The 12,661-nt window shown below is 45.4% G+C and overlaps 1 protein-coding gene across 1 annotated transcript; it reads right to left on the reverse strand.

The window, feature by feature from the left end:
- Positions 1-5,023: 5,023 nt before the first annotated feature.
- Positions 5,024-12,131, reverse strand: COX5A (Cytochrome c oxidase subunit 5A). Its single transcript, XM_089545484.1, has 4 exons — positions 11,983-12,131; positions 11,063-11,301; positions 9,952-10,100; positions 5,024-5,135 (listed from the first exon to the last, which is right to left on the reverse strand). The coding sequence occupies exons 1-3, from the start codon at positions 12,059-12,061 to the stop codon at positions 9,954-9,956; spliced, it is 465 nt and encodes a 154-aa protein (XP_089401610.1). The 5' UTR covers positions 12,062-12,131; the 3' UTR covers positions 5,024-5,135; positions 9,952-9,953.
- Between the last annotated feature and the right edge of the window lie 530 nt (positions 12,132-12,661).

The following is a 12,661-nucleotide window of genomic DNA, read 5'->3' on the forward strand; positions in this document are numbered from 1 at the left end:
TCTTGCGGAAGCATTCCATTTATACTCTAGTCATTGCCTGGTGTACAGTTGGTGGCCATTTTGGATGCGCATGTTTTTACCTGATACGTTAAGCATTAAATGTGGCATTTCAAGGTCTGATGGCATGAATGTTACTTCTGTGCAGTGTTGTCACATACTAGTATACGTTTATCATGTACACCTTTGCTGTGATAGTTTTATATTTGCAGAGTTGCTAGTACTAGTATTTTCTTTTTCCTTGGGTTCTTGGTATGTAGGTTAAGGCAGCACTTCTATATACTGGGTAATGCAATACTTGAGGCATTTACTTCATCAGACATGTATTGCTAGATGTCCAAGGCGTCACTGGGCTCAACAATTTCCCAAATCCATCTAAGTTGTAGTTCCTAACGGAAGATGATGTATGCTATTGGAGGTGCAAAACCAAATGCAGATCATTGAGGCAAGGCAAGCTTTACATAACTGTCACTTGAATCATTGCGTGGCATGCGCAGTATTTGAGCCATGCACTCTGACTGTAGGAAAAAAGCTACATTTATTTAGGGGCTTTAGGTTAATCTGTTTTGCTACAAGGATGTTTCAAAACTATCTTCACAGAATGCAGTAATGCTCTTGTTACCTGTGACGTGATGGCGGTTTTAGCAATATAATGTACTATCCTAGCCAGCAGTGAAGAAGCAGGACAACTAATTGAAACCATCTCAGCTTGACTAATTACTTGTAGGCATTGCCTGTTATTAGAAGTCTCACCATAGCTCATGCATTGCTGGTCACGTCAAATGCAAGTGCTTGCAAATTCCAGCTGCTGCAGTTATGCCTGACATTTGGTACCATTTGTTTATCACTAAGTTAAAACTGCTAAATGTAAGGTATTCATCTTAAAAACTGCCTCAAAAAGCTTCGTTCATGGTTCCTCCCTTACCCCCTTACGTGAAGATCATTATCAATTTGCCTGGTTCTGTGTGTCTGAGGTAATTCGGTGTACGCTTTGGTAATGCTATTCTGCTCTGTGCCAGTTCCAGCATCCAGAGCCCGTTTGCATGAATTAACATAGCCTAGTTCCCAGTCTAATATTATTGGCGGTCTAAATCCTCTTGGTTTCGAGGAAAGGAAAGGAATCTAACTAGCTCACTTTATGGATGGATACCTGAACTGCGCAGTGAGAAAGAAACAACCGAAACACTAGCTGGCAACTGAAGCTTTTAGTAGGTTCCTGTTTCTTATTTCTCGAGGTGCGGTTGAGCCAGTTATGCATCTTTCCTTTCGTGAGCATTTAGACCGGGAATAAGATTAGTCTGGTACTGGAAAGTGGGCCCAGGCTTGCAGTTGGTAAGCGAAGGGTTCTGTCCTTTTAGCTTTGGGGCAGCAAAATTTTTAAAAGGTGCTAAGGAACCCTGCATGTCTTGTCTTCTGTTGCCCAGAATGACCAAAACAAAAAAAAGGCATGCAAGCACACAGGCCCTCTAAAATCACCAAATTCAATAAAAAATGACTGTTTCTAGAGTGAAACAGTTTGCTATAAGCTGTTACAGTATAGTTATGTCTCAAAATAAGTTAGGCATAGTCGGACACAGCCCAAGAATGTAGTGGCAAGTGCCACTCAAAAGAGACCCTCTGGCCAATAGTCTTGACCAGTTTTCATGGCGTTGCAGTTAGTCCCCTTGCACCTGCTAATGTGACAGCACAGGAGGCTGGCAGGTGCAAGGGAATTAACTACAGATCCACTGGAGGCCCTCCAGCCGATGGTGTCAACCAACATTTTATGACGTTGCAGTTATTTTAGTGGGACAACGCAGGTGGCTGGCAGGTGCTAGAGGATTAACTGCAGGTTAGCCGTGACGTCACGACAATCGGTCGACACCATTGCCTGCAGAGTCTCCTTCGAGGGGCATTTGTCGCTGTTCTGAAGTTTTTATTGAACTATAAAAGGAAAGGTGGGTGTCGAGGCTAGCATGCATTTAAGTGCTCAGGTTCGGGTACGAAAGGGTTCTGCAGAATTTGGCTTGGGAACTCCAGAGGCAAGCTCATTACATGACCAAAATATGCTCAGCTATGATGGAGCAGCACGTACCTGTGCAGATGCCGCAAGCAACCATGGATTTTTATGGGCGCCACTCAAATAATGGTTTTTTTATGTAGAATGTGGAGAATGTATTCAATATATCTAGGGCCCTTCATCAAGTTTTACCCATTTATTGCACCCAAAACCCATTTCTTAAAAACAGACAGGTTAAACCTGATTTCACTCCAAAGTAGCCCCTTCTAGAGAACACTCAAGGGCAAGGGATTGAGTTGCTCATTAAGATATATGTATATATGAAAAGGCATAGAAAACTTAAGTTTTCCTGTACAAAGCTGGAGACACTGCGCGGGAGTTATTGTATAACCTGTGCTTATTCCAGAGGAGTGGTTGTTCAACTAGTGATTTTAAACTTCTGAACACTTGCTATTCACGACGTGGCCTAATTTGAGGGTAAGTTTGAGAAGTAACTTATTGAAGCGAGAGGCCAGGTGGGGTGAATGGTGGTGGTTAGCCTAACAGGGGCCTGTTGGTAATAGTCTCGCCCGAGTCACTGATCTAAATGATGGCGTATCTACCATCATTGTGTCGGTACCAGAACACTGGTACTGACCAGGAGTTTATTCAGCATTTTGTATCTAGCGTTGTCCACGCTAATAACGCCCGGTTCCAGGGTTCTTGTTCGTTAAGAATAGCCTCTGTGATGTTCAATAACTTTTCGCAGCGCACAAAGCTGGCCAGTCTTGCATGCGGGCGAAGCGCTGCATACATGTTTGACAGTTTATGCAACGAAATAATTGCAGTGAAAAAGTCTAATTTCATGAACAGGTTTTAAGGCGGAAGCCTTTAATGCCTCATCGTTGTAAGCAGGAGCTGTCGACAGAAAATGTCACGCTTTTCAATTGGTCGAAATGCTCGTGACGTCATAGTGCGCGAATTTCAAATGGGGCCAATTGTACTTTGGCTAGTAACCATGCAACCAATCAAAGGGATCGTATAGTGATGCTCTAAGTGGGACTGTGTTTAGTTAATACATTAATTAATCAATTAGCCTAATTAAGATAGAGGAGAATGAAGAGGTCAGAAGGTGGAGGAAAAGAGAAGAAAGACGCGCGTCGCAGCGACAACAGCGTCCGCGGAAGGAGACGCTGCTGAAAAAACAGATAAGTACGAAACCGCGTTCGCTCCACCACCACGCACTTCCCCACTCAGTTGGACGTTTCTCGTTTCATATACGTTGTGTCGAACATCCTAGACAGTTCCAACATTTGACAGGTGAATGACAGAACACGATGGATAGAAATACAATAATATAAATATGAAATAGCCTAATTAACCTTTCTAGTTAGACCGCATAAATCAATAAAACCGAGAACGAAATTGGTCGAGTTGGGGAATCGAACCAGGGTCTCCGGAGTGCAATACGAGCACGCTAGCCACTCCGTAATGCCAGCTGAATGGTTTGGAATGAACAAAGGCGCGTCTAGCTAATACGGTGTCTTCGTTCACTCCCATCTTTCCCCTTTCCCGTATGGCGAGGTGCAGGTGTCCACCCAGATATGCGAGAGAGATACATTTCCTTTCCTCAAAAAATAAATTTACCGTCCAGCAAGGCGTACAGCCGAATTGGCGATGGCGTTCTGTGGACTCCCTGGCAGCGTTGCAAGACACTGTCGCGTTCCACTCTTACAGGCAAACACACATCAGTAGCACACGCAGACAGCCAATGGACGCGTCATTCGCTGGCAGCACTTGAATCATCATTCACAACCACATTCGTGGCAGAATGCTGTACTCAGGCTTTTGCCTTGCACCCACTTTAGTCGCCAAAGTGACCCCTAATTTTTTCTGCGCAACCTGTTATTTCCATTTTGCGAAATACTGAGAAAAAAAAAGGGCAGTCTGTGTCCCCCACAAAGACGAGTACTTATAGTAAATTGTTTATTGCTGCAAAAAAAAAAAGACCCTAAAAGACCTATGTAATGGAAATTTTTGCTTAGTAACGAACTAACCCCCCAAATTCTGAAAAAAAAAAAAAAAATGAATAAAACCCAAGAATAAAGGGTCCTAAATATGCTGTTCAGCAGACTACAAAGGAATCTCTTCACAGCTGCAGGTAAAGCTCATCAGACATGATAGAGGAACATGCAGTATGTAGAGAGTCCAGGCAGATTTTAGATCCTCGGTGAGTAGGAGGGCTGTCATCCATAGCAGCTACCGTCGTCTCTCTGAATATTTCCTTTTTTCATTTTGCTCTCCTGTGCCAATCTGGACCTGTATTTTACGATACTCATTAGCTTCGCTGCTGCTGGTGAACTCTGCTTTCGATACTGGAGAACAACATTGCTTGTTTAGCTGTCAGTCACGACATCCAAGAATCACAACTACTAGTTGTAGGAGGACAAATGAATGACGAAAAGAATTATTGCATACTACAGCCCTAGACTGTTTGCTCGCTGCTTTGTGCATTCCTAGTTTGTTGCCAGCTTCGTAGTGTTGTAATAGTCACGCTCTGAGTACAGCAGGTTAGAAGCACAAAGCTGGCCTCTGGCAAGCTGAGCTAAGCAGCACAATACTCGTTCCATCTCCAGTTCACACCAACTTCACCAGGCTGGGCAAGTTGTCTTGGCACAAAAATTTGCGAACATCACTGTATATCTACATCCACTTACGCAATAACGTCATCCATGGGGCTGTCAAGAATGATCCCATCTTGGGACATGTAAAAACATCCACTTGGCATAACTTCCGTGCCGCATCACTGGCCTACACTCCTAGTGAGACGGCGATGACTACGTCAACTGCTTTGTGCATTTGCATCTCTCCAAGTATAAAGTCATTCTACTTCTGTCGAACGTGCAACCAAATCATGTTTGATCAGATGTCCACACTACTGTTTCCTTCGTGCAACTCGTCTGCTAAAATCGCCGGTTCTATGACAATGCTAGCACATTCATATGTGCACCGGTTAAGAGAGAGTCAGACAAATCACTGAGAGACGGGCGGGCGGCTGCCTCACCACTTCATTTATTTTCTTCTTGCCTATATGTGCAAACAAAACAACCTTGCAGACTATGCCGTGACAGAAGCCCTCCTTCCAGCGTGCGGTCCGAACCTGCAAAGGCAGCAAAAATGTAGCCGAATGTAGTTGGAATTATTGCAAGAAAACATTCATACTTCTGCTGACTAATATATGTTCACTGGCTGAAAAAAAACTCTGTATGACGTGATCAAAGAAACAGTTAATGGTGTTGCCATTCCTTAGACACAGAAGTATCCAGCTATATCAGCACTAAACTCAAGTCCACTGTTCTGCCCCAGTGACGCAACACTGCATGATAGCTATTTTGCACACACAGCTTCAGTGCAAGTCAACACCTTTGAATTCCAATGCCTGGCACCACCACGAGATAGCCATGCGAGTAAAGAGTGCGCATGTACAACTGCTAACCAGAGTTCAACTCGTTTCTTGCTTTGTGCAAACAGTACCAAGAAGGATACAGCACCATTTATGCAACCACATTTTCTGCACTTTCAGCAGTTTCCCATTATATTACAGTGTGCTGGAAATGCATGTGTTCTGTGGACACCTTGACCGCTGGTCTACATAACAGTGTCCATTTTTGCTGCATAATCTGCGTTCAAAATGTCTCTAAGTGACGTGTGCTATTATAAGGGCATGGTAGTGGAGGGCTCCGGATTAACTTAGGCCTCTTTAACATGCGCTGACATTGCACAGCACAGAGGCGTTTTTGTACTTCCCCATCACAGAAACATGGCCACTGTGGCTGAGATTGAACACGAAACGCTGGGGCCAGCAGCCAAGCACCAAAGCCAGTGAGATGATGCAGCAGAACTAACTATGCTAAAGAGTTTCAGCTTTCAGTAAATTGGTGTCTGATCTTGGTAATGAACCAGCAAACTAGCTGCGCGAAGCAATTTAATGGCGAGAACACATCACAACCAGTAGCGTGTCCATACCAAGTGAGAACGATGCATAAAAGGCAACTGAGGCTAACACCAGTCTTTAGACAAGAATACATGCAAAAACGGGTTCTACAAATAACAGCAATTTTGTACACAGGAAGTGCTAGGTTTTCATCCCAGTGCCACAAATTTTCCTTCATTCTTTGCCTGCTGCACACTGTTCTGCTATGGTGTAGGTCAACAAGGAACAGCACAGCCATGTGCTTCAGTGACACTTGGCTTCGCCAATCTATCAAACAGAGACTTGAGCAGCATATAGTACAGGATGTGTCCAAAAAGTGTCTGGACTACAGTCAAACAAAAATAGATAGCAGATATAAACAAAATGACTTAAAAATCCTCAAAATAGCATCCTCCTTTAATACACCGTTTCTGGCACTTATGCGACATATGGTGCTGCCCCCTGGAAGTCTGCAAATGCAAAAACAATGCAATCCCCTTCAGGCGTTGCAATGAAGTCGCTTGAATTCTTTTGACTGTTCTAAAATGGCATCTTTTCAGGCTTGTTTAACCCGAGTAAAGAGAAAGAAGTATGGAGAGGCCAGGTCTGGACTGTAGAGGGTGAGGCAGCATTGGCACGCTGTGCTTCGCCAGAAATTCCCTCACATGTAGAGCCGTGCGACTCTGCGTATTGCCATGGTGGCAAATCCCGGTATCGGCGATCACCCTTAGGACGTGACGCGCCCTTAACCTCAACCACTCGAACACTTATGTTGAATTCCAATGGCAGATCGGGATCAAGTTTTTCTGCTCGGTTTGGATCAGTCGTATTCCAATGGCAAAATGGGAGCGCTAGTTGTATGTTCCAATGGCAGATCGGGATCAGGCATAAATCCCGGATCGCTCCGTGGAGCAGCGATACTTGAACCGCCGAAATCGGCGGATTTGACCGGAACCTCGCGTGACGTTTTCTTTTCCGCTGCGTCTGCTTCCTGTCGCGACCGGCAGCAGCCGCTTCGTTCCTGTCGTCGCTACGTGGTGAGCGTGGTGAGCCGGGCGAGCCGGAACAGCTGGGCATTTTCCAGTCAACAGTGGACGGCAATGATCTTGCTTCGAGCCGTGCGGCACTAATTTTGCTTCATGGAAGTGACAGTTACGACTCGGGCACTGAAAGCTCAGAGTCCAGCAGTGAAGATTCGTCTGAAACGGACAGCGAGTGTGAAGCTGCCGGCCTGTATATGCCTGCCGCCGGCGTCAGAAAAATGTGCTAATATTCTTTGTTCGCGTTCATAACAAGCCCTGGAGTAGAGGAATATAAAAAATGAATCATTTTTGAGGATCGTTGGCCAATACCGAGTTGCTGGTAGAAGTGATAACTGCGATACAAGCAAATTTCTTCCTGATGCCCAGTGCGGTTAGCCTGCTGTCTGCTAGCTCCGCTGCTGGAGGCGTCGCAGAAATCGATCATGTCTTTATTTTATTATGAGACGAGGAACACAGTAAAACTGTGACACGAGTAGCACCTTTACTACAGCGCTGGCCAGTTCCGAAGCGCCCTCAGCTGCGGCATCAATGAAAAACAGTTAGGCTTAGCGACGACTAAGGCAGCCAGGGAGAAACGTTGGCCGGGGGGCAGCGCAGTTCGTCGCTCGGCGTGTCCGCGGGCGGCGTCGTTGCCGAAAGCTCGACTGTCTCGCTGATTGGTTCAGCGGCTTGCGTCTCGCAGTCGCAAGGCTGGAAAATCGAGCAGCGAGCGACTTGCCTGCGCGTCGTCCACCACTTCTTTCGTGAACGGTAGGAACAGGCTCACTGGCTCTCCGAAGACCGCGGCCGCATACTCGCGTGTTCACGGAGAGTGGACCATCCTGTACATACGCTTTAGTTTTGGCTTTACATTCCGGCCTTCGTACTACCTCCTTTTTGTTTCGCCGAAACGGCATCTGTCAACGCAGAGATCGCGCCTCGCGCAACTCCTGTCGCACTCGAACACGAAGCTAGCAGGGCGTCCGCTCCGACGGCGCGCCTACTTTCCGCTCCCGAGGGAGCACTGGCATTCCAATCGCAAAATGGGAGGCGGCGAAGCTGCGCGCTGCGACGCGCTCCGTACGCGATCCCACGCAGCGGTCTCGATCTGCCATTGGAATTCAGCATTATACATAAAATCAGGTACTCACTGTTTGTACGGTAAGTATGAACTCCCTGTGGACAACACCCTCTGAGTCAAAAAGACGAGCAAGGATTTTACTTTTGATTAGCTCATGGGGGGCCTTTTTTGGGCAACGAAAGGTGCTCTCTCTCTCTCTCTCTCTCTCTCTCTCTCTCTGTGTGTGTGTGTGTGTGTGTGTGTGTGTGTGTGTGTGTGTGTGTGTGTGTGTGTGTGTGTGTGTGTGTGTGTGTGTGTGTGTGTGTGTGTGTGTGTGTGTGTGTGTGTGTGTGCGCGTGCGTGCGTGCGTGCGTGCGTGCGTGCGTGCGTGTGTGTGTGTGCGCGTGCGTCAGGATTGTACTCTCACACCCATGTTGCATGACCGGTTATTACACTGCGTAATGGTTCCAGTCAAATCAACGCATAGGCTTCCTTCTGCTGTCTGGACAAAACCTTTGAAACGAATTTCGCACACACTTTCCTCAGCTGCAAATAGTCTGACAGAATGGAATGCACAATTGTTCACTGTAAATCCTACATTTCCGCAATCATTCCCACACTCGCACATCGGTCAGAGTCCACAAGTTCCTTCACCTGTGTGACATTTTCATCATTTCGGATTGTTGATCCTGCATGTCGCTTGTCTTCGACATCCTTTGTTCTTTCTTTACACTTGTGACATTTGAAAACTCCAGGCGTGATCCATACTTTGCAAAGGCTCGAAGGCAACTGAGCCAGTTCGCTTCATTTATCTAAATCTTCCACCGATGTCCCTGCCTACGGAGGCCACCCTACATCACGTTCCACATTGCTAGGGAAAATCAGTCTGGATACTTTTCGGACAGACCCTGCACATGCCCACACCACAGTACAATGGCCGAGACAAAGGTGAAGCAATCGAACCAAGAATAACCTGATAAGATGTCTTTCCAACCCACCCAGCAAAACATAAAAACAACCTGCATAAAAACATTCGCACAAGTGTAAGTCAAACCAAAAGAATAAACTGCTATTTTTTTTCCTTAGCATCACTAAAGACAGCAGGTGGAAGGTTCATAAGCCCAGTCAGCTGTAGCTTGAAGCCCGCCTTTTTAACTCTTGGTAAGGAAGTTATCATCTTATGCAGCTGAAATTGCAGCATGAAGTACCACCAATATGGCCAATAATTAACACGCCAGCAGTCAATACAAAAATTTTAACCTTTTATTCAATGTCGCTCCTTTATGGGGCTTCTCACAAATGAAAATGGTTTGGTTTATTGGGGTTTAATGTCTCAAAGCGACTCAGGCTATGAGGGACGCCGTAGTGAAAGGCTCTGGAGATTTCGACCACCTAGGGTTCTTTAACGTGCACTGACATCGCACAGTACACGGCCCTCTTGAATATCGGCCGCCGCGGCCGGGATCGAACTCGCGTCTTTCGGGTCAGCAGCCGAGCGCCGTAACCACTGAGCCACAGCGGCGGGGCTCACAAATGAAAATGCTAAGCAGCTTCCGTAACACCAATGCCGGACAGGACTGACGGTAAATTGCATGAACTGCCATCAGCATGTTTAAGAGATTTAAAGCAGTGCCAAATTGGTCCTTGACTTTGAGATCTACACTAAGAGCCAGATTAGAATGTTTACTACAGTAGTCCCTGCTATGTTAGCAGGGACTATTTTTCTGCAGTAAAACAAGCTTTATTGGTCATACTACAAACACAGCACCACCTTAAAAAAACAAACAAGTATTGCAGATATAATGGAAATACACTCGATGAAGCAGGTTTGTCAAATGTCAAAGAGACCATGGCTGAAAATGTACTCTGCTCATCTAAGGCCGTTGAAGGGTTAAAAAGAAAAAAGTCCAATTTAGCTCACCTCTACGTTTCATAGTCAAGCGGCACGTAGAATTCAGGTTTGTCGAAGCCCAGCTCCTCCGGGGTGTTGATGCCCAGCTCAGTCAATGTGGGGCGGATCTCTTGGAGGATATACGGGTAGATCTCCTTCACCCTGCTGCCGCACTTGTACTGCACAAAAGAGCAATGAAATTATGACCAAGCTGTGCAACACTTTTGACAGCTACCATATTAACTGAACGATACTGCAATGCATAAAACTTGATTAACAGCAGTTCCCAGCACTTTAACCCTTTGAATCTCAATGGCCACTCATATGGCCAGCAAGTATGAGCAGATTACTGATCACAGAAAGAAGGTGAAGCTGGAATGGCATCAAATATTGCTGCAGTGTCACCGCTGGCATGGAAGCAATATTCCTGGAAGCTGTTTCACAGCTTCACTTTGCTTGTAGGACCAGTAGCCTGGTCATAATTGATAGCAACATATGTGGCCACTGGTACACAAATATTTACCAAGAGCCATAACGTCGAGTTCAAATATGCCACCCTTAAAATAGAAACTTGCAATTTTGAACACATGGGTTACAAGCATACCATGAACAGTACAGACACTGCAGTCACTTCTTTGTCTCTAGGTAGAGAAGTCTGCTTTTTCTGAGGTACGGTTGTCTAAAGGCAGGAGGCATTGATGTCGAGATTTGCACTAATATACTAACAGCAGTTCTAGGCCAAAGTTGTACTGTCACGCTCAATATAACTTGCAACGTGCATGGAGAGGTTTCTGCCTCCTAATAAATCAATGTGCTGTCACTTGGAGCCGCAAACCTGCAAAAATATTCAGTGCACCAATGTATTTGCACCAACAGCTAAATGTAAAAATTTCCAGCACGGCTGGGCTCGTACTACTTCAACTGAGCTCTCGCCACATCTTGTGCGCTGCAGCTCATATTGAGCGCGATAGTAAATACAATTCTCGTAAACGTGGAATGGGCATGCGGGCATTCTTCTTAAGCCAGAGATCTCAATCACAACTGAGCTACCCTTCTGAGTCGCATGATGAGATGACTTGAATCCCAACAAAATAACGGCAAGTTGAGTAGTGTGGTAGCAGTTTCAATTTCTATGTCTAACCTGAATGGCCTCGAGGAACCTAACAGCCAGGGCAAAGTCATTGAGGCGTCGGCAGGCTTTGAGTGCAGCAATGACAATCTTGGGCTCGGGCACCACATCGAATCCCTGCAGGTCGTTCATGGCTTTGCGGATCTCCCAGCCGTCGATGTCTTTGCGGTTGAAGTACGCCTCGTAGCGTGCGTCGAATTCCTCGTCCGTCTCCTGGCTGTGCTTGGACATCTGCCGCACAGAGGCGACTCCTGCAAATATAAGGCGCTTCCATTGAAGTGATGGAGAGTGACGGCGAGGGTTTGCGGCCAAAAGCTGCGGTGGTGAGCAGTGGCCGAATGTAGCCAACGGTTTTTAATAAGCAAACTTTTCACTGCCAGCGCCTGTTAATATAATCCAGCACTATTCAGTCGGTTACACCTCCACTAGTAAGTGAACATAACAGGCTTGGTTTCACAAGTATTACTACAGTGACACGGGGAGCTGCAGAAAAGTTGGAGTTGTAGTGTGGCAAGAGTTGAGGCCTATTTGAAGGTCAAGTCTATCTGCATACGTCAAGAAGTTGTGGTGACAGTAATAAAGCACTATCACGCACACAGAAATGCGCGAAACAAACTGCTTGCTCCTAAGGACGCATATTTAGAATAACGTAAGGTGTGCGAAAACTCCAGAAAAGCTGTACGCAAGCCGGCGGTGGCTACAAGATAAGGCGGTAATATAAGGACAAATTTGCATCCTAGCACAAATGTCGACATGACGTGGAACACAGGGCCAATGGAATTCTTGCCAGCATAATTTAAAAAATAACATAGGCTTTCTACATGTCGTCCTCACCGAAAAGATAACATGCATGGAAACCACCTCGCACACCGCGATCAGGGTTAACGCCATTCAAAGCACTAATAATCAATATGATACCACTACGTCCATACCAGCTGGGAGAAGTGCATTTTTGGGGATGGCAGCAGCTCGTAGAGCGTTGACGCCAGACCGGGCAAGCACACCAAACATTTTGCAAGGAATATTTCACTTCGACCTAGAGCTTCGCCGTATCCTCTGCTAGGACGAGTGACGTCACGCCCAGTGTGGTGTAAAACAAAATTTACAGGCGCTAAAATGTGCATTATAAAAAGTTTAAAAATAGTTGTTAAAAAACATCAATTTTTATTGCAATAATTACATAAATTACACATTACTAAAGTTTTAAATGCTAGCTGACACAAATTTTGAAACCGAAACCGAAACAATTGGTGGTGTTATTCAATGTTTCGTTTTTCTAAATATGTATCCAAAAGTTGAGTGATTGCAACAGTTGATGCAAAAACAAAGCCCAATTTCTTAACTTTCTCATTATTTTAGTAGACTTTATTTGCTCAGTTTATTATTGAAATGCAATACTTGCGTTCAACTATTGTTTCACATTAAATCCTTTTTTAAAGCGTGGCCGCAGAAAGCTTTGTGAAAAGCAAACAAATCGGTCGCAGCAGTTTTTTTTGCAAAAGCACGATAATGTCTAAAAAAACACATAAAGAAACACCGATCGCAACTCACAAAGCAATGAGCGCATTAAAATTCAGAATTCTTAACCAACAATCAAAATCAGTTTGTGTG

This window comes from Amblyomma mixtum, chromosome 5, assembly GCF_055824585.1.
Source record: "Amblyomma mixtum isolate Tamu chromosome 5, ASM5582458v1, whole genome shotgun sequence".
Classification (NCBI taxonomy): domain Eukaryota; kingdom Metazoa; phylum Arthropoda; class Arachnida; order Ixodida; family Ixodidae; genus Amblyomma; species Amblyomma mixtum.